General features: G+C 35.2%; 2 protein-coding genes across 3 annotated transcripts; both read left to right on the top strand.

The window, feature by feature from the left end:
- Window positions 1-697: 697 nt before the first annotated feature.
- ppp4r1l (protein phosphatase 4, regulatory subunit 1-like) lies at window positions 698-15,417 on the top strand. The gene is made up of 20 exons (XM_067374253.1): window positions 698-915; window positions 1,706-1,750; window positions 2,491-2,620; window positions 3,083-3,189; window positions 3,273-3,415; window positions 4,144-4,290; window positions 4,567-4,674; window positions 5,883-5,948; window positions 6,137-6,295; window positions 6,605-6,729; window positions 7,472-7,938; window positions 8,028-8,245; window positions 9,237-9,320; window positions 9,564-9,749; window positions 9,984-10,145; window positions 10,395-10,495; window positions 10,604-10,724; window positions 11,869-12,003; window positions 12,321-12,462; window positions 12,872-15,417. Exons 1-20 carry the CDS (start codon window positions 909-911, stop codon window positions 13,015-13,017), a joined length of 2,799 nt encoding a protein of 932 aa, XP_067230354.1. The 5' UTR covers window positions 698-908; the 3' UTR covers window positions 13,018-15,417.
- Window positions 15,418-17,023: 1,606 nt separating this feature from the next.
- rps26l (ribosomal protein S26, like) lies at window positions 17,024-19,233 on the top strand. Of its 2 annotated transcripts, none has more exons than XM_067373672.1 (4): window positions 17,024-17,145; window positions 18,564-18,741; window positions 18,847-18,977; window positions 19,136-19,233. In XM_067373672.1, exons 1-4 carry the CDS (start codon window positions 17,143-17,145, stop codon window positions 19,169-19,171), a joined length of 348 nt encoding a protein of 115 aa, XP_067229773.1. In that variant the 5' UTR covers window positions 17,024-17,142; the 3' UTR covers window positions 19,172-19,233. The 2 variants fall into 2 exon arrangements, with proteins under 2 accessions (XP_067229773.1, XP_067229772.1); XM_067373671.1 differs by lacking the exon at window positions 17,024-17,145 and adding an exon at window positions 17,315-17,371.
- Window positions 19,234-21,541: the final 2,308 nt, after the last annotated feature.

Below are 21,541 nucleotides of genomic sequence, written 5' to 3'. Positions count from 1 at the left end.
TATCGAGCACAACGAGAAGTGCCACTGAGAATAATTGTGTTGAAAATTATGTTGCTGTTCTGATTCAGTTAATAAAAAAAAGTTAATAAACAAAATTTTGGATTTAATAATTACAATAAAAAAATTCAAAGAGTGGAAGCGTTGACCTATGGAAAATATGATTCTTTAAGTTATAATATTGGGAAACTTTCTCATAATTATGACTTAATATCTCATTATATTATGAACATTTCTCATAATAATGACTTACTATGTCATAATAATGAAAAACTTTCTCGTAATGACTTAGTATCTCAAAATAATGACTTACTATGTCATAATAATGAGAAACTTTCTCATAATGACTTAGTATCTCATAATAATCACTTAGTATCTCATAATAATATGTTAAGTCATTACGAGAAGCTTTCTCGTTATTATGAGACGTTAAGTCATTATTACGAGAAACTTTCTCATTATTACGAGGAAGTTTCTCATTATTATGACATACTAAGTAATTATTATGAGAAACTTTATCAATATAATGAGATACTAAGTCATAATTATAAGATTGTTTCTCATTATCAGGACTGTGGAATTATTTTTTACCCAACTGTGGCGGAAACGGGCTTCGGGTTTTGTGAACCGGTTCAACTGATTCACTCAAAAGATCCGACTCATATGAACAATTCATTGACGAATCGGACGTCGCTAGACGAGTCACGTGATCTACATTGTCTTATTTTTTTCTCATCGAGCTTTCGGTTGAGCGATACAATTATTTGCGATATTTTCGCGCGTAAAAGTGTTTTGTTTCGATGAGTTCATCTCTGTTTTTAAAGTATTTGATCTTCATATAGATGCCGGGATTGAAATAAGAGCAGGAAATCTTTTGAGGAAGTGGAGTGACAGCCCCGCTGTAAATCAAGATGGCAGGTAACGTGCTTTAGTACATTTATTTAAAGCTTTATGAGGCGGTTTAAAGAGAATCGGCCCTGTTATCGCTGTTGACTGTAATGACTCGTAATGCCTTTTAAACATTTCTGATGTATTTTAGAACAAAGGCCATGAGCCTGGTCAAATTTTAAGTGGATTAACACTAGTTGCGAGTTGTGGAGCTAGCAGGACAGACTGGGCTATTATAAAAGTACTGTGATAAAGAACTTTTTGCCAACGAGACAATATATGTTGTATTAAAATACTTAATAATGGAAAATATACTGTACTTTTAAGTAAATAGTGAAGATACCATAGCTGAGTTGACAGGAGCTTGACTGTCAGTTTGTTAGCCGGGGTCGATTCCCGGATAACACGTTTTGTTAGCTGGTCACCTTTTGAAATGCATTAATAATGTGTCATAACATAAGACCTATTTGTATTTTATTGCAGACTACAGTATAAAAAGTGTTTGACAGACATAGTAAACGTGTTATTTGTTGTAGTCACCTGAGTTGACATTTTAGTGAGATAAGCTAACAGTCCGATAAATGCCAAAACTGTGTGTCAAAACCTAGTGAGCTGCCTACCTAAACAGCATTTTTTGGGCATTATGGTTTCGTTCTTCTTGGACTGAAAAGCCCCAAATGCAAGGCTAGTTAGATAGCTGACTAGATTGTGAGGCACAGCCCAGCTTCCTTTGTGACAGTAGCATGGCTTGAAACTGTCTGTCTATGTACTGTACAGTTGTCAGTCTGTGATCTGAACATTTTTGTTTGTGTTTCCCCAGGTCTGTCTTTATATTTTGAAGACGGTCATGATGATTTGGATGACTGTGAGTATACAGAACTCTTCAGCAACTTTACAGATCATTATCTCTCTATCAGTGTGGCTGGGTAAAAAAAAAAAAAAAAAAAACCTCAAGAACATGTCTAGGTCATGTTTCACCCCACAACCAAAATAAGAATATTTTTCCCTTAATAAAGTCCATTTTAGAACCATTAAAATCATTTGCAATTGTTTTATTTTCAATTCAAATTAAACACATTTTCCCCTCAAAATGCTACTGTAATGGGCATATATATATATATATAATTATAATATATGTTATATATGTGTGTGTTTGTATGTACTGTCTTAATCCTGATTTGAATAGAAATTTAGTGCAAAGTAAGAGAATTGTCATGAAAATGTCTACAGCAAAACAAAAATCAACAAAACTCTTGAACCAAATATATATATTTTTTTTATATATATATATATATTATTATTGTAAAATTTTAAATTGACCCGGTCATGCTTTTAAGAGCTTCACCGGTTTCAGTCCGTGCGATCTTTGCTTGCAGAAGTGGACTGCATGTAATGGAATCCCTTTAACTGTTCTTGCTGTAACATAAAATAATTTTTTATTAAACAAATTCCCTTTTCATTAGATCTACTCTGTCACTCTGAATTCCATGATTCCTGGTTTTAATGTAAAAGATCTCACATTTGATGCCACCATGAGGCTGCACCAACAAACTGGACATTAAATTATACTTAGTCATTAACTGTGTGTATAAATCTGTCTTGCAGTTGGATTCGATGACTATGGTTCAGAGTGTGATGGGATTCGGATAACCGCATTCCTGGATTCAGGCCAGGATAATCTCACCCCTCTGGGCCGGCTGGAGAAATATGCTTTCAGTGAAAACGTCTTCAACAGGTGAGATGTAAAGCGTGTGATCTGCAGTTTGAAACTGAGGCATGTTATGCGAGACGGATTTCTTTCTTTTTTTTTCTCTGTCATGCAATATTAAATGTTTATTTAGGAGTAATATAAGCTGTCCCTCTTGTACCTATTTAAGTGAGATTTGATACGAAAATATGAGAATAACTTTTTATGGTACAACTGTGGAAAATAAGTTAAAAAATGTAGGAGCTCAAAGCGAACCTGATACGACTTTGGGCCATAAATACTTGTTAGGAGCCAAACATGTCATTGTAAAAGAACTTGGCTTTGACTTGGAAATGTTATAAACATTATTCTAGGATTATAAAAAGGGCTGTCATTTTTTTTTTTTTTTTTTTTTTTTTTTTTCTCAAAAAGATTTTTGCTTCTAAATTGTGAAGGCCCATGTCATATGGCCTATTATGGTGTGCTTGATAGCATGATGTTTATTTTCAGGCAAATTGTGGCTCGTGGATTGCTGGATGTGCTCCGGGAGTTCAGTGATAATGAAAATGACTTCATCAGTGTCATGGAAACAGTTGCCAGGATGTCGGAGGATGGAGGTTTGTATGACTTTTAGCTGTATTTGACCTGTTTAGTATGCTAGAACTGTACGTAATATGGTAAATATAATGTGATGTTACAGAACCGACAGTGCGAGCAGAACTGATGGAACAGGTACCAAACATTGCCATGTTCCTCCATGAAAATCGCCCCAATTTCCCAGAAGCCTTCTCACGATACCTTGTTCCCATTGTGGTCCGGTATCTCACAGACCCTAATAACCAGGTGAGTTTTACTTTGGAAAAGTGGTTGTTGTTCTTCTGAATAGAAATAATGACAAACATCATGTCTTTTGAGTAGGGATTGGTCAAGGTGGTCCCACCTGGTGACTTAGTAGGCACCAGTAAATACATGTATGAATAAAAAAAATATTTTTTTAGCTTTATAAAATGTATTCAAAAATCATATATTTATTTTAATTGTTTAAAATGTATTTATTCATTAATAAAATAACAATAAACATTTTGAGCTTTAATATTTTTTTATTGGGAAGTGCTTTAAAGAGGAAGTTTTTAATAATGCAATTTAGCAGAGAAGTTTTTGGTTGCTGAAAGCATGCTGTGCTTTAACTCTTACTTGTACTTTCATTCCATTTTGTAATTCACTCTTTACTACCAATAGAGCCATCTAAGCATCTCTGTTGTAATAAATTCACATCCTTTAACAGTCAGTTTCACCACAGTTAGCAGATCGCTTGAGCAATGTTCGCATTATTATGCATAATTTGTTGGCTTCTGTTATTTTAATGAAAACTTTGATAATTGTGTGTAATATTTATTTAGTCTTGTTAAATATCATCTGTTATTTTCATATTAAAGGGTGGTATCATTTAGGAATGCATCTAATTAGTATTGGAAAAATGCCTAAAGCCTTATTATTCAGGGTTTCCTTTACACTAACTAAGCGATTAGTCGTTCAGACAATCCTTTGAATCGGTTTTGCTTTTCCCTTAGGTGCGAAAGACGAGCCAGGCTGCTTTGCTGGTGTTACTTGAACAGGGTCTGATGAGTAAGGCAGATATGGAGGGAAAGGTCTGCCCTGTGCTTCTGGAGCTCACTGAACCCAGCAGTGACGATGACTACAAGATCGAGGCTGTAGCGGTGGGTCTTTGTGTTAAAGAGAATGCCATGCTGATTACTGGCAGTGGATAATACTCATCGTAAAAATATGTAAACCATGAGCTTTCATAGGACCGAAGAGATGGCAACGTGTTATATTTCCTGTTGTAACTTCATTCCAATTGTGATGGAATGCTTATCTGTATACTGTCTGCATGAAACTGTGTTACTGTGCTGATTGTTTTGTGGGGTTGAGATGAACTTTCATGCTTTGATCTTTGTGTTGATGGTGGATAATGTTTTTTTTTTTTTTTGCAGATAATGTGCAAGTTGGTGACCATGTTGACTAAAGACACGGTGGAACACCTTTTATTGCTGCGCTTTTGTGAACTCTGCAGTGACGTCAGGCTATTTCAAGTCCGCAAGGTAAAACTCTCAATATGTTCTATGATTTTTTGAAGGACTTGGAACTGTTTTATGAGATGTCTTTGCAATAATATTTGGCAATATTTAAGTTAAAATTAAACCAATAAAATATTTAACAATGGATATGCAGTTCAAAATAAGGTCTATGTAAGTATTTGTCATTTTGTGATATTTAAATGTTAGTGGAACATGTTTATAGTTGATGTGATGATGTGCATTGCGTGTGTGTGTGTGTGTGTGTGTGTGTGTGTGTGTGTGTGTGTGTGTGTGTGAGCTTCATATGTCATACATACACGAATCACCTTGAGACCAAAATTTAAAGGGATAGTTCTCCCAAAAATGAAAATTCTGTCATCATTTACTCCCCAACAAGTTGTTCCAAACCTGTATACATTTCTTTGTTCTGCTATACACAAAGGAAGATATTTGGAAAAATATTTGTAACCAAGCAGATATTACAATTTAAAATTACTGTTTTCTATTTTAATAAAGTTTAAAATACGATGTATTCCTCTGGCAAAAAAAAAAAAGAAGAAAAGTAACATCATTACTTCAGTCTTCAGTGTCGCATGATCCTTCAGAAATCATTATAATTTGCTGATTTGGTGCTTAAGAAACATTATTATCAGTACTGAAAACAGTTGTGCTGCTTAATATTTTTGTGGAAACCATGATACGTTTTTTCAGGATTCTTTACGGTCACATTTTATCAATTTAATGCATCATTACTGAATAAAAGTATTTCTATTTATAAAAAAACATATTCAATATATAATTCAATATATTTCTCTTTTATAAATGTGTGGAAATACCAGATCCATGCATGATTATTATATCAGTATCACGAGACAAATAAGTAACAATCCTGAGAACCCAACGGACAGAAATGGCTTCTATAAACAAAGAGTCTTAACCCAATAAAGTTGTATTCTGGTCAAAACAAGCTCATCAAAACAATGCTGCTTAATGTTGTATGTGTTTGTGACTGATTTGTCATTCAGATAACTTCAGTAATGAAGCTTTGGCCTACATTGTGTGGAAAACGTTGTGAAGAATGTTAATCTACTTTTGAAACTCGTGCTGGGTCGGCAAAAAGCAATGCTGCTTGAGTTGCAGCAAGCTTCTGCTTACAACATAACAGAAGACTGAATTTGACATTATTGCAAATGTCTAAACTCTCTCTCTTTCTTTTTTCTTCTCACCGCCAGGTCTGTGCAGCAAACTTTGGCGAGTTCTGTTCTATTGTTGGCCAGGAAGCCACAGAGAAACTACTGGTGAGACCTCTGCAGCTTACCTTTTGTGCTTGTATTTATGACAATATTGCAGTCACAGTGGGCCAAAATCATTGTTTAATTATATCTGAGTGCTAGACCCAAAAAACATCCTTAATCTCAGAAAAGCTTTAGTTTTAGTCTTTGTGTTGAGTCAAATGTGTTAACCAGCACTCTGTCTTTGTCCTCAGATGCCTAAGTTTTTTGACCTGTGCTCAGACAGTCTGTGGGGTATTCGGAAAGCCTGTGCTGAATGCTTCATGGTTGTTTCAAATTGCACTTCTCCAGAGGTGCGACGTACTAAATTGTCCCCCTTGTTCATCAACCTCATTAGTGATCAGTCACGCTGGGTAAGAACAAAGATATACACACACACGCACGCACACACACAGTGTTTTAACATGCTGTGACTCAGCATCTAATTTCTGTCCTCTCTGAAAGTAAACATGGTTATTTGATGTTTAGTATGCAGCTATGCAGAGTAGGACTTTGGACCTGTGATATTTCTGACTTTCTGTTTTCCACTTATTTTGGACAATCTTTATTACATTTTAGAAATTAGATTTGAGCAAAGAGGTTTGGAGAATGGATGGATCTGTTTTTTTTGTTTTTTTTAAAGGGAAGGGAACTTCTCTCCTTTTTTTTTTTTCCCTTTTCAGGTACGCCAGGCTGCGTTCCAGTCTCTAGGTCGTTTCATCTCCACGTTTGCCAACCCTTCTATCACAGGATTGCATTTCTGTGAGGATGGAACCCTCCGCGAGATACCGAAGATCTCCTCAGAGAGGTAAACGCACATGGTTTCTTCACTATGATTCTGGTTACATATTTTGTAATCAGCTAGTTGTTGTAGTTGATTAAATCTTAACTTGAAGCCCTGTATAATTAAGCTTGTTTTGGGTTCACCTGAACCCTATTGGACCATTTCTTAGTTAGTTCTTTAAATAGTTACATACATTAACAATCAAAAGTTTAGGGTCAATGTGATTTATATTTAAGGAAATTAATGCTTTTATTTAGCAAGGTTGCATTAAATTGATCAAAAGGGACAGTAGAGATTTACATTGTTACAAAAAAATTTATTTCCTGCAAATCATGGTTTCCACAAAAATACTAAGCAGCACAACGGTTTTCAAGATTGGTAATAAGACATGTTTCTTAAGCAGCAAACCAGCATATTAGAATGATTTCTGAAGGATCATGACACTGAAGACTGGAGTAATGATGCTGAAAATTCAGTTTTGCCATCACAGGAATAAATTACATTTTAAAATGTATTCAAATAGAAAATGGTTATTTGAAATTGTAATAATATTTCAAAATATTACTGTTTTTACTGTATTTTTGATCAAATAAATGCAGGCCTTGGTGAGCATAAGAGATTTTTTTTTTTTTTTTTTCCAAAAATATTTTAAAAATATTACAGACCCCAAACTTTTGAACAGTAGTGTAGTTCCTAGTTACTTCTTTATACTAAAACTTGAAAGAAAATGAATAAATTCTAAATGAACCTCCTCCTGTCTTTGTAGCCACAGACAGGAAGTGACCACCAGCAGTTCGAGTAACAGCCGCAATGCCTCCATTGATGATTCTTCAGACAGTCTCATTCAGCCCCGTTCAGAGCAGCTACGATCCACTTCACACACAGCGGTTCCAGCATCACATCCTCCACGTGGCCACTCCTCTGATAGCACCAGCCAGAGCCAGCCTGAAAGCTTAACCCCTTCATCCCACCAGCAGATGGATGACTGCACAATGTTCAACTCCTTCAACTTCTGGAGACCCCCGCTACCTGACATTACCCAAGACCTGCAGCTACTGCAAGTGGAGAAAAGAGATGTGTTGATAGAAGAAAAAGAAGAGACCATGAGAGAGACGGAAAGTGAGGGGAAAGAAAACGTGCCATGTTTAGATGCACAAGGCCCAGCCACCAGCTCCCAAATCCAGAAAGTTTTGGACTGTCTTCAGCCCCACCTAGATGATCCTGATGTTCAAGGTGATTTTGAAAAGAGCTCATGTTCTTTTGCTCTTTACTGAGTAGGGAATTGTAGTTCTTCATTCCCCCCATTTGCTTTCCACTCGCAGCTCAAGTGAAGGTGTTGTCCGCTGCGCTAAAAGCTGCCCAACTAGAGAGTCAAACAGAAGATGCTGATGAGTCTCTGTCAGAGAGTAACGGTTCCACAGGCTCCCCGACGTCTGATGAGCTCAGTGCCATGAGTGAACTCTCACTGACAGATGCACAGATCTCAGACTCGCCCTCCACGTCACCTGTGCTGGTAGATGACTCTGAACACAGCAGTGAGGTGAGAAGACAACTTTATAGTGAATAAAAGTCAATTTAGCCTTTTCACAGTTACAACGTTAAAAATTACCCATCACGTTTTTTCCAATTGAAGTATTATTATGTATAATTAATTTTATAATACTTAAGTTTTTTTTTTAAATGTTGCCATTATAATTTATATACTTGATTATAATCATATTAATAATAGTAATGTTAGTTCATGTAATTCACTACTTTATTGTAAGGTGTCCCTGTTTCAGTGTAATTAAACATTTAAGTACTGAGTGATATTAATTAACTACATGTACTTACTCTAGGGTTAGGATTAGGGTTTGGTTTAGGGTTACTTGCATGCAATTATAAATAATTTATAGTTATTACTATAGTAACAAGGACACTAAAGTGTTACCAAATATTTCAACTTTTGACAATAATTATAATTATAATTTAATTATAATTATAATTTAATTATTATAACTTTTAAATTAATGAATTAATTATTACAGGAATAAATGTAATACTTAATGTAATAGATATTTTTTTAAATGTTATAATTATAACATTATTTAGTATTATTTAAATAATTAAATTAATAGTAATTTTATTTTTTTTAATTATTTTATAATAATAATAATAAATCATTATTACTATTGTTGTTGTTGTCAGAACTATCCATATATGAATTTTTAATTGAAATAATTTTATATCATTATTCCCTGAATAAAGCCTCCAAATGAAGAATCTTCACTGAGGCTGGAAAATACCATTTCCATGTAATCTGTCAATTAATATGAGGTCATAACAATTATAAAAGGAGTTATAATGTTGTTTTTAAATAGTTTTGATGCTGCTGCCACTGTTTGACATGTCATGGCAAATTGACTTCTGCATTTTTATGTAAATCTCTTTATGCAAATGTAATTAGAAGGAAGTGCTGGCACAGTAACTCTTCAGTAGAGAGTTCATTATACTGTATATGCATTTGTGTGTGTGTGTGTGTATGCATACAGGAGTCAGACCTAATAGAAAATGTGGAGGAAGTCAAAGACTCCGACGCACTTAAAACATGCGAAGAGGAGAAGTCTAAAGTTCAGGTAAAGTACTGCTTGGGAAATACTTGCATGTTTTACCATATTAAAATCTCCTAGCTTTACATCGGCCTTAATTTTAAACAGTATTTGTACAGACCACAAACCTTGTTCAATTATAATCATTAATGAAAAGCACATCAAATGTATAAAAACTCTTTTTGTAAATAAACAGACTAAATCCGACTGGTCAAACTAGTTTATCAACTCTGTGAAGTTTCCTGACACTCGTTCTTTCTTGTGTCTCAGAATGTAATTCCACAGCAGTTGCTGGATCAGTATCTGTCCATGACAGACCCCGCTCGAGCTCAGACTGTGGACACCGAGATCGCCAAACACTGTGCATTCAGCTTGCCAGGTGTTGCCCTAACGCTGGGCAGACAAAACTGGCACTGCCTCAAAGACACGTACGAGACCCTCGCTACAGACGTACAGGTAAAACTTCCTCTTAATATGCATTACTCACCATGGTATTTGTTGGAAAACCAAACTGTCAAAATATCAAATGTTAGTACAGTACTGTAACACATTTCACTTTATAATTGTTACATCTCTGTTACATCATGTCTTTGTTTTGTAAATATGTAATACATGAGGTATAGACGCAGTAACTTTGGTACACTGAGTGTTTTGCATTTGTGAAATGAATTAACTTTGTATGTGTTCCAGTGGAAGGTGCGACGAACACTTGCTTTCTCTATCCATGAGTTGGCAGTGATTCTGGGGGATCAGCTGACTGCGGCTGACCTGGTGCCCATATTCAATGGATTCCTCAAAGATCTGGATGAGGTGCGGATAGGAGTCCTCAAACACCTGTATGATTTCTTAAAGGTGAGAATATGAAATTTCTTTAACTGAGAAAATATGTGTAGCTTATGCAAAGAGCTTTAAAAAGTAAATTGCCCATACGGAGAAAAAAAAAAAAATCTATTTTTAAGTTTGCTGATTTCTTAAATGCATTTCAAAAAGTTTAATTTAATATTTTATGAGCATGTCATGGCTATCAGCATTATTTAATAGTTTTTAGTCAAAGTCCCTATCAGCACTGGCATCAACAAATCTTTGTTTCCTCTTTTGTAGCTTCTTCATGCCGAGAAGCGTCGGGAGTATCTGTATCAGCTGCAGGAGTTCATGGTGACGGACAACAGTCGAAACTGGAGATTCCGCTATGAGCTAGCTGAGTATGTACTACTTTGTTACATGCTTTATTCAGTGTTTTTCAGAGTGTTTTTTGAAGCACTTAAGTGTGATCTCACTCTTGTGGCATATGTCTGTGTCTGTGTATTTAGACAGCTCATCCTGATCATTGAGTTGTACAGTCACAACGACGTCTATGACTACCTCAGACAGATTGCGCTTAACCTTTGCTCTGACAAAGTGTCTGAAGTGCGGTGGATCTCCTATAAACTGGTGAGTCAAATTCCTTTCAGCTTGTTTCCAAAAATAGCACAACATTACAATGCCTTTTACTGTATTGTTTGAGTTTATGTTCTGCTTTCAGCAGCTCCATTGGTTTTAAACCTCATCTCATGGGGATTAAAATCTGTCTCGGGTGATCACACATGCTGTGCTGAATGTTTTAAAAAGGACCTATTATGCTTTTTTACATTTTGAATTGTTTTGTGTAATGTTGCTGTTTGAGCATGAAAAAGGTCTGCAAAGCTACAAAGCGCAAAGTCACTACAAATGGAGTTATTCTCTATATCAGTGTGCACTATTTCTTAACTCCCTGAAATGCCTCAATTGTAGTCTTGAGTTTTCTTCTGGGAACAAACACATCAAAATATTCCTAATTTAAATAATTCCCACCCAAGGCTTATGCAAAAAAAGGATGAGTTGCATTAGTAGTGTGTTGAAACTCATGGTTATGGTAAGGGGTGTAAACCAAACCCAAACACGTTCAAAGCGGTTGACCAATCACAGCCCACTGGTCCAGCCTAGGGCTGTGCAATTAATTGCAATTGCAAAACAATCGCGATCTGAGCACATGCAATTTCTAAATCTCATAAGACTGCAATTTTATTTATTAAGATATTTATATTTTAATTCAGAATATTTTAGTATTTTAGATTCAGGAGAGATGATGTGTCAGAGAGCAAGGTAATTTGCAAGACCTGTGAGATTGTTGCAATGTAACCGGGCAATACAACAAAGCTGTTCCAGCACTTAAAACAGCGCCATAAAAAACTGTATGATCAATGCATGTCGACAAAGTTAATCGAAACTAACAAAAGCATACCTTAAAGCCAGCCTGAACCGACTGAACAAGTATCCGTTGTTCAAGCATTTGCAAGCATCACGCCTTATGAGAAAGGATCAAAACGGCACAAAGAAATTACCAACACGATCATCTAACATATATGCATCCCCATCAGAGCACATTGCACTTTTCGGAAGGAGAGGCTTCATAGAGACAGGAACTAAACAGAGCGTTACTGACAGACTAGGAAGAGAGGTGCTTCAACAATGTGAAATATGTGAAAAACAATGTTTTTTGTACATTCAAGTATGAAAAAAAAGTGTTCTTTAAGTTTTGTCTTGTGAATCTGTGTAGGTGGTGGTGATCCTGCAGAAGTTTTATTCCTGTGAAGCTCATGACCTGGGTCTGAATTACATTAATGAGCTCATTATGAGATTCTGCCACTGTCCCAAATGGGTCGGACGTCAGGCATTTGCATTCATTTGCCAGGTAAATTTGACATCAAATCGTAGTTTCATACAGCATTATCCAAAGGATTTACACTCACACCATCTTTACATTAATTCATGTGGTCCTACACTGTTTCTTCACTTCTTTTACTGTCATATTTTTGCTGCTGTTAATTTTTCATGACGTGGGATGGATGCATTTAAAATCAAGATACCACAATAACAGACTAGTGTGCAATTTCATTTATTTAAATGATAATTTATTTATTTAAAACCTCCTCTTTTTTTGAGTACAATCTGCATCAGGCAAAATCTAAATGTGTGAGTGATTGAAACATTTCCTTTGTTTCCATTCAGGCAATAGTGGAGGAGGACTGCATGCCCATGGACCAGTTTGCACAGCACCTTCTACCCAGTCTACTCAGCCTCTCATCAGATCCCGTGCCCAACGTACGCGTACTAGTGGCCAAGGCGTTACGACAGAGTGTGTTGGAAAAACGTAAGAGGCAAACGCACACAATTTACAGACATGTTAGAAGATGCATGCATCACAGGATGTTAACAAAGACTCGTGTCTCTTTTATTAGACCCTCCAAGGGTTAAAATTAAATTAAAAGTTACTCTCTTTTCTCTGCCTGGAAAATGGAGCAAAAATATTAGAGTAATATCCTGTATGAGGTGTATACTTTGAAATGCTTTCTAGAATGATAATGTCCAAAGTACAAGTCGTCAAGTGTAGTTTTGCCAGGCAGTGATGTAAAAAATCAAAAAATTTTGTTTTATATTAACCTCTATTAACTAATAAACTTTCACTATTAATAGCACAAAAGATAAAATATTTTTCTGTGTAAGTGTCACAGTTTAGACATCAGTTCTGATCACCATCTATGTGTCTACTCTGATCTCAGCATACTTCAAGGACCCAGGCAGCGCTTATTCAGATGAGCTAGAAGAGGCTCTGTCCGAACTGAGGATGGACAAGGACAGGGACGTGCGGTTCTTTGCCACACTGGATCCCAACAGAGACGTCATGGACACGGCAGCGCTCATTTAGCACCTTTAGCTCTATCCGCACATGTGAACAAGCACCAGCAGGAACAACACTAAACGGATTCACAGACAAGTGTTTACAAATAGGAACTACTGACCAAGACCTTCACACACAATGCATCCTTATCCTCGCCTAATATGCTCCACATATGACTGTATATGCATATATTATGCATTTTCTGATTTATACACAAAATGGGCCTCATTTATTAAAAAAAAAAAATCTACGTATATGTAGTTAAATTTAAAATTGGATTCTTAATATATGCAAATATATGCGTATTTATGTTAATACAACTGATACAGCCATGAAAAATTATCTTCCTCACTGGTTTTTGCCATTTAAATTATGAAATTGAGATTGCCTTGTCAAGCTATTAAAAATGAATGCATGAGGCCCACACAACTTCTCACTTCCAAACCTCATTTTAAGCCTCTTCCTCCAGCACCCAAACACACACACACACACCTTAAAACACAGAACAACCATCTCACCTCTCTAAATAGTGCAAGATTTCGTTTGCACCTTTGTGGCAGCAGAAAGTATTTGGAGACACAAGACGCATCTTAAAGGCAAATTGTGTTTCTTCTCAAAACCGTTCAGATGCTACCAGCTGCCCCTCCAAAGCTAACTGTACATTTGTAAGACTTCTTCTTTTTTTTCTCCATTTCCTTTTCTTGTGGATTTCTTAAAACAAAAAGGACTAAGAAGACATAAGCAGACTGACACAGTGAAGTGCTACTAACTCAGGGAGACCTGATATTCAGATTTTTTTTTTTTTTTTTTTTTTTTTTTTTTTTTTTAAAGCTGCAATGCCGCAAAATGGTATCGAGCTGAGCGAAAGTGAAATTTTGCTGCATTTATTAACCTCCTGTTTACCTGACCCTCAGAGTGCACCTGCATTGTTGTGGGAAACGACGATTAAAAAACGGCAAACAAGCGTTATTGCAGCTCGGGAGCCGAAAACTTCCCTCTTTTTGCTCAATCCTTTTGTAGCTTGCAAGAATTTGATCTTGTCTTTCAGTACTGATATTTTAATGTACATGTTTTTCTGTGTGTTTTGAGTGAGATCCAGTTGTATGTAACCTCTTCGTCTTCCCTGATTGGTGGAGAGCGGTTTTATACCTCGCCGTTTTATAAATAAAAGGGGCCAGTATTTTAGAGGGGTGTCAGGAGTAAACCAATGCTTTCCAAGCAACCTTTATAGCCACTAGACAACATTTAGACACTGTACAAGCAAAATTCAGACTTTTCCAGTCTTTAGAATTACAGTAAGACATTAATGATGTTCGTTAAACACTCGATTGGTTAAATGGGCTGACATGCAGAGGGCGCTGCTTGGTTGTCTGTGGAAAACATCGAAACAAGCACACTGTTTAGTTGCAGTTGCACTAGTTAATCAAAGCACGTCATGATTCCTCTGACAATTCCCAAATTTGCTTTAAAGTAAATAAGCTACTATGTGCTTGAAGTTGATATGATGGACCATCTGTTTCATGATTGTGCTGCTCTTGGCATCGGTTAACTTGCTTGTGGCTGCTGATTGGTTATCAGTATGCCTGTTTTAATGGTTTATATATTTAAATTAGGGGGACCGGACCCACATCAGCATGTAAGGGCAAACCTTGCCAAGAGCACTTTACTAATCAAGGGTTCAATAGAAAGAAAATTGCAGGTCCTTTTTTTTTTTTTAATATATAAGTAATATTAAATCTGCTGGACTGGATGAATCATGATAAATCAGTAGTTCTGATTTTTTTTAATAAGGCAACTTTCTTGACCAAACTCGAGTGGTGCTCGGATCCAGTGTGTTTATTCTCACAGATGTGTATATGGAATATGTTTATGGACTGTGTATATGGAATTGTTTTTTTTTTTATTTTTTAAAGGTTTTAGTCTAGTTCTGAAATACAGCCTGTGATCAAATATGATTTTATTGATGATCTCTACAGGATTCAAGGCCAGTCTTTTTTTTTTTTTTTTTTTTTTTTCCTGTGGCGATGTTTGGTTTGGAATTGTATAATGGACGAAGTTGTTACCCTTGTGTTCCCATGTGTGTTTGTGTGCATGCATCTGTGTGTGGCTGTGTGTCCTTTTTGTTTGTTTGTTTCTTTTCATATGTTCATAGATTTATATTTTATTAGATTGTTATATTTTCCCCAATAAATTCTCCTGTTTGATTTACTGAGGCACTGACATTACTGATGTCAACGAAACCACTTATCTGTCTGCATACTGCATATGTACTGATCCAATAGTTCTCTCATAATGTTACAATATTAAGATACAAAATTTGATTTGATTTCTTCCCCCCCCCCCCCCCCTCCATTGTATACTTCTCAATGTATCATGTTCAAAGATTTTATATCCTAACCTTTCAGGTTACAACATTTGTAATTTTCTGTGCATCTCTTTTAAATACAATTTATGTATTGTTATTTTTAGTATTCGTTAATTAAAATAATATAAATTTGAAATCATTTCTCAGTTGTGCCCTTTCTTATGAAGACAATTCAGTTAAAACTCACCAAGTCTAGTGATTCTTGAGCACTTTTAACATTAAAGGGTTAGTTCACCCAAAAATGAAAATTCTGTCATTTATTAATTACCCTCATGCCGTTCCACACCCGTAAGACCTTCATTAATCTTTGGAACACAAATTAAGATATTTTTTGTTGAAATCCGTTGGCTCCGTGAGGCCTCCATAGCCAGCGATGACATTTCCTCTCTCAAGATCCATAAATGTGCTAAAAACATATTTAAATCAGTTCATGTGAGTACAGTGGTTCAATATTAATATTATAAAGTGACAAGAATATTTTTAGTGCGCCAGAAAAACAAAATAACGACTTTGATTCGATACACTGATTCATAATGTTCCGATGCTTCATGAAGCAGTGTTTTGAAATCGGCCATCACTAAATAAGTCGTTATTTTGTTTTTTTTGGCGCTCCAAAAATATTCTCGTCGCTTTATAATATTAATATTGAACCACTGTACTCACATGAACTGATTTAAATATGTTTTTAGTACCTTTATGGATCTTGAGAGAGGAAATGTCATTGCTCCCTATGCAGGCCTCACTGAGCCATCGGATTTCATCAAAAATATCTTAATTTGTGTTCCAAAGATTAATGAAGGTCTTACGGGGGTGGAATGGGATGAGGGTGAGCAATAAATGACAGAAGTTTCATTTTTGGGTGAACTAACCCTTTAATAAGGAGCATTTGTGCGTAAGTCAACATATTTGCTATGCAATTACAATTATTGTTAATCCATTTTCAAAAGTATTATAATGAAATTACATTTAATATTGTTTTATCCATTTAACAGAGCAAAACTATTTACATAACTCTACCTTTGATGGACTTACACCATTTAGTATAATTATATTATAATAATATTTGTTTAATATTGTGTTTACATAATTAAAGGGTTAGTTCACCCAAAAATGAAAATTCTGTCAATTAATCACCCTCATGTCGTTCCACATCCGTAAGACCTTTGTTCAATTATGTTTTTCTGTGCAAACAAAGAACTTGTGTGGCTTCATAAAATTGAGGTTAGACCACTGGAGTCACATGGAGTATTTGAAGGATGTCTTTCCTATCGTTCTGGACCTTGAATGTGTAAATTGCATTGCTCCATATGGAGGGACAGATTTCATTAAAAATATATTCATTTGAGTTGTGAAGATGAACGAAAGTCTTACGGGTTTGGAACGACATGAGGTTGAGTAATTAATGACAGAATTTAATTTTTCGGGTGAACTAACCCTTTAAGGATGATTAGTCTGTCTCCTTTATGACAGTTATTACATGACTTTTACGCTGCGTTCGCCCTCAGACACTGCACAGCTCAACATGCGCCACTAATGCGTATCCTTCCCCATTAAACTAGTTCCTTATTAGGAATAAATTAGCCCCTGTGTTATTTAGTAATATATATATATATATTTAAATTTTAAGTATATATTTAAATTGTATACCTAAATTAAACGTTAATATTTCTAGCCTTGCATCATATCGAAACTGTATTTTCGTTCAATAGACTTTTGTTGTGTAGCAGAGAAAGATTTATTTCCGGTTAGCAGCGTTTTCCGGTCCTCTTTCCTGCCTCCCGTTCAAGATGGTGAGTCTTGAGTTTTCGCGATTGACCCATGAATATTATTTAGTATATGAAATCTCATTTATATAGTCAAGAAAACTGTGTGATCACCGAGCGTAGTTAGTAAGGTATGTGATTTGACTACAAACGGGATACTACATCAGACTATTAGACAGTTTTTAGTAAGAAGTTTCTGATGGTGGCTAGCATGTGGCTGCCTCTTCAGCAGCACGCGGCATGGACAGGCCTGGTATTGTGTGTATATATAAAGCAAAATACTGGCATTTAATGCTTATTATAGCTACTAAGTCTTTGATGTACTGATTCTACTTGTGTTATTGTCGATATGTTGCGTATATATCAAGACGCTGCAGTCTGTCAGTACTTTGGTGTAAACTGAGCTGACCTGAAGATTGATGCGGATCTAACTACTGATCAATGCAGAACAGGCTTTCTAAGCTGATAAAAAATTAAGGGTCGATTGACACTTGGATCATTTTTAGTACTTTTTTTTTTTTTTCCAATAATTGATTTTGATTGGTGCGAAAAAGATCGCCACTTTTGTATGTCTGTTTTTAGGAAATGTACAGCTCATACCATAATAATGAGAACCTGGAAATATCAGGAAATCACGATTTTAAAAATTACAAAAATAGTTACCTAAAAGTTTAATATTTTACTTATGTATGTGGTTATTATAGTAATGGAAATCCTGAAACTGGCCATTTACTGATATTTCAAAGATTTCTATGGGAACCACATACAGATATCAAATTTAATATTTATTTTATAATATTTGAAAATTGTGATTTCCTTTATAAAATTTGAGCTCAAATGGGGTTGGGTATCGGGATTGGGAATTTTTGCAGTTCCGATTCTGCTTATTGCTTCCGATTCTTATCAATTCCCAGTTTTGATTCAAATATTGTGAGGGGAAAAAAGTCAAATATATTTCTTTTTGCAAAATATTGTTGCAGATGAATACCATGAACAAAAATAATGTCTAAAGAGCAACTAACTAATAAACTAGACTAATATAAATTTCAAACATTATTAGTGAGAAGCGTGCAGTCAGTAATACAGTAAGAACAATATGCAAATTAGCAATAGTGCAAATAAATACAACATATACAAAGTGCAGAAATTGAAATCAAATGAAAAATAACACTACATAGTTTTCTTGTTATAAATAAAATAGATTAATCCTTATATAGAGAGAATATATTTATTAGTAGTTTATATAATAATTATAATATTTTGTGTGTGTATATATATATATATATAATGCATGAATAGCAAGAAATTAAAGTAGAAAGAATTTGTATAAAAAAAAATTTTATACTAAAATTCATGGAAATTCGTTGGTCAGAAAGTATAGGATGTTTAATTGAATTGTCCAATACTATTTTAATTATTGAAGTATTTAAATTTCTTAATGACAGACTAAGAAGAGAAGGAACAACGGACGTGCAAAGAAGGGCCGTGGCCATGTCCAGCCCATCCGCTGCACCAACTGTGCCCGCTGTGTTCCCAAGGACAAGGCCATCAAGAAGTTTGTCATCAGGAACATCGTGGAGGCCGCTGCTGTGAGGGACATCTCTGAAGCTAGTGTGTTTGACTGTAAGTGACTGCATTAGCAGCAAAAACGTTGACTGAGTCTCATTAGTATGTGATATTGCAGATTAAAATGCTGGTTTTCTGTTTTCCGCTCTCTTCCTTTTGTAGCATATGTATTGCCCAAGCTCTACGTGAAGCTGCATTACTGTGTTAGCTGTGCCATCCACAGCAAGGTGGTGAGAAACAGATCCCGGGAGGCCCGCAAGGACCGAACACCACCTCCCCGCTTCAGGCCTGGTGTAAGTACCCTGAAATTCTGTAGATGACTAATCTTTATTACTTCATTAGGTTAAAGTAACAGCTGCAGTATGTTAGTAGAGTTACAATGCGTGTTTTGTAGTGGTGTTAATTTGAGTTTTAGGTGGATCTCAGCATTTTTTCTCCTTTTTTCCTACAGGGTGCTCCCCCCAGAGCTCCTCCGAAGCCCATGTGAAGCAAATTAACTGTCACATTCTGTGCATTTTTATGCAGAAAAATAAAAATATCTGAAACGGATCCTTGTTTGTGTACATTTGTTACTTTTTTGGAGCCCTAAAGCCTTCATTTTTATCTTATTTTTATATTAATATATTTTATTAACTTTGCATTCTCTGTTATTATAATAGGTGAACATGTCCCTGATATTTTATTACATTAAAAAATCTGAACATTTTGAAATTGGTCGTTTTTATCTGAACATCCACCGCTAGCTCGTTATCATAAATAGTTATAAATCTATATCCATGTTAAATTTGTGATGCATCATGTGTTCTAAGAAAAACTGCTTTGTTAGGTCCTAATATTGAATTAATATTAGCAGTTGGTGGTACATCATCGATTTACTTATTTTTTAGCCACACTTAATAACTTATTACACTTATTAACCATTGTTTTTTGAATAACAGCACACATTACAGGAATAATGTTGGTTTTAATTCTTATATTTCTTCTATGTGTTCCTAATTATAGCTGTCAGGAATAATGAAAGCAAAAGTTATAGTTTAAAAAAAAAAAAAAAAAAAATCCTATAAATACAGTTTTAAAATTGATTTATAAAAAAAATAATAATTCAAGATTAAAGATAATTCAATAAAATATTGTGAACTTTATTGTTCATATGATACATAAATGTCCTTCTAGCTTGTTGCTAGTTTGAATCATTAATACAAGTACTGGACCTTAAAGGGTTAGTTCACCCAAAAATGAAATTTCTTTAAGTCATTAAGTAGGTTACTCCCCTTCATGTTGTCCCAAACCCGTAAGAGCTTCAGAACACAAATTAAGATATTTTTGATGAACTCTGAGGATATCTGAACCACACATCGTTGCACGTTTTGAGGTCCAGAAAGGTAGTAAAGACATTGTTAAAATAGTCAATGTGACTACAGTGGTTCAATCCTAAAGTTAAGAAGCGACATGAATAGCCGGCGTTCGGATGTAAACATGGAAGCCTGCACTGCGTTCACTACGTCAGCTGCGTATGACAAGAGTTTAAATTGAGTTATTTGGTAACAATTTATTTTACAGTGCCATAGTTACATGTTACTTCATGTACTTAATATAGTAATAACAGTAAATTATGCATAATTACAAACCAAACCCTAACTGTAACTCTATAGTAAGTTATTTGAGTAATTACAATGAAACTACGGCACTAAAATAAAGTGTAACCAGTTAGTTTTGTTTTGTTTTTGCACTCAAAAAGTATTCTCATCACTTCATAACATTAATTATAATTAATAATTTATATTTACAGCAAAAAAAAAAAAGCATACCATCTATACTTTAGTGTCCAAAAACATTATTTTTGTCTTACATTTCATAAAAACTCAGTTCAGTTCAGTTTATTTTTGTGAATTTAAAAGTGTGCAAAGGATTGTGGGTCATTTAAGGTCATCCGTGCATCCTTCAGAACAGGCCGAATGAAGAATGGGAAAGAAAGGCTACCTTCCAAGGATCTTTCCGATTGAGATAGCCTTCAGCTGCGTTTGATGACATGGCGTTTATAAAAAAAAATATCGTAATCTTTATATTATTTGCATGTGTACATGTAAGTATGCATACTTGCATCCAAACAGTTATGGCCACTCTTAGGCAGAAAGAAGAAAGTTATGAAATTATGGTTTCTGTAATATGCTCATTAAGTCAATTAATTTGTTTCTAAATGTGGATTAAATACAGTTTATAGAAAAGTGTTGTTCAATGTGCAATAAATCACATGGTGTTTAAATGAAAGAATTTGACTCTATTTACACTATTTATTTCTACAGAAACGTTCGTTTTAAAAGGAAATGTTAGATGGCCTTTTGTTAGCAAATTGTAGCCCTATCCCTCTTATTTGCCATCTGTTCCTATAGGATTTTGAAAAGTGCTGAGTGTTGGTAAGTCCCAGTGATCTCCTTAGTGAGGTGAGTTCATAATCAGCCTACCGTATTCAGTCAGACACACACAGCAGCCTTGACGAGGACAATGGAAATCAACCAACTATATTAAAATGGCTACAGCTAATTAGTTTCATTTAAATGGTACATCTTTTGTATTTTCTCAAGGTATTAAAGAAAGACTGAAAACTAATTAAGCTACTGCCATTTCAATTACTTCAAGCTTTATTCTTCAGCAGCACTCAGGGAAAACCAACAAAAGAGCACGTCCTGAGGCCTGTCTCCAAGTTGAAAATTTCATTACAAAAGCAATTTACAAAGACTTGACTTTTGGAGAGCATTAAGCAGGATGGCAGAAGGTGACAGAGCTGCGGAAGTGGAGACACAGGAGATAGACGATGCCCTTCTCCATTTTGGCCGATATAGTGAGGCTCGGGCCGCAG

The sequence above is a fragment of the Chanodichthys erythropterus genome, chromosome 21, assembly GCF_024489055.1.
Source record: "Chanodichthys erythropterus isolate Z2021 chromosome 21, ASM2448905v1, whole genome shotgun sequence".
Taxonomy (NCBI): domain Eukaryota; kingdom Metazoa; phylum Chordata; class Actinopteri; order Cypriniformes; family Xenocyprididae; genus Chanodichthys; species Chanodichthys erythropterus.
This window is presented reverse-complemented; position numbering and strand designations above follow the sequence as displayed.

Coding starts and splice junctions, on each gene's coding strand:
- ppp4r1l (XM_067374253.1), top strand. Junction 4,291..4,566: donor ACAAGATCGAGGCTGTAGCG/GTGGGTCTTTGT, acceptor TTTTTTTTGCAG/ATAATGTGCAAGTTGGTGAC. Junction 6,296..6,604: donor TTAGTGATCAGTCACGCTGG/GTAAGAACAAAG, acceptor TTCCCTTTTCAG/GTACGCCAGGCTGCGTTCCA.
- rps26l (XM_067373671.1), top strand. CDS start 17,318: ATGGTGGCTAGCATGTGGCTGCCTCTTCAGCAGCACGCGGCATGGACA. Junction 17,372..18,563: donor ACGCGGCATGGACAGGCCTG/GTATTGTGTGTA, acceptor TCTTAATGACAG/ACTAAGAAGAGAAGGAACAA. Junction 18,742..18,846: donor TGAAGCTAGTGTGTTTGACT/GTAAGTGACTGC, acceptor TTCCTTTTGTAG/CATATGTATTGCCCAAGCTC.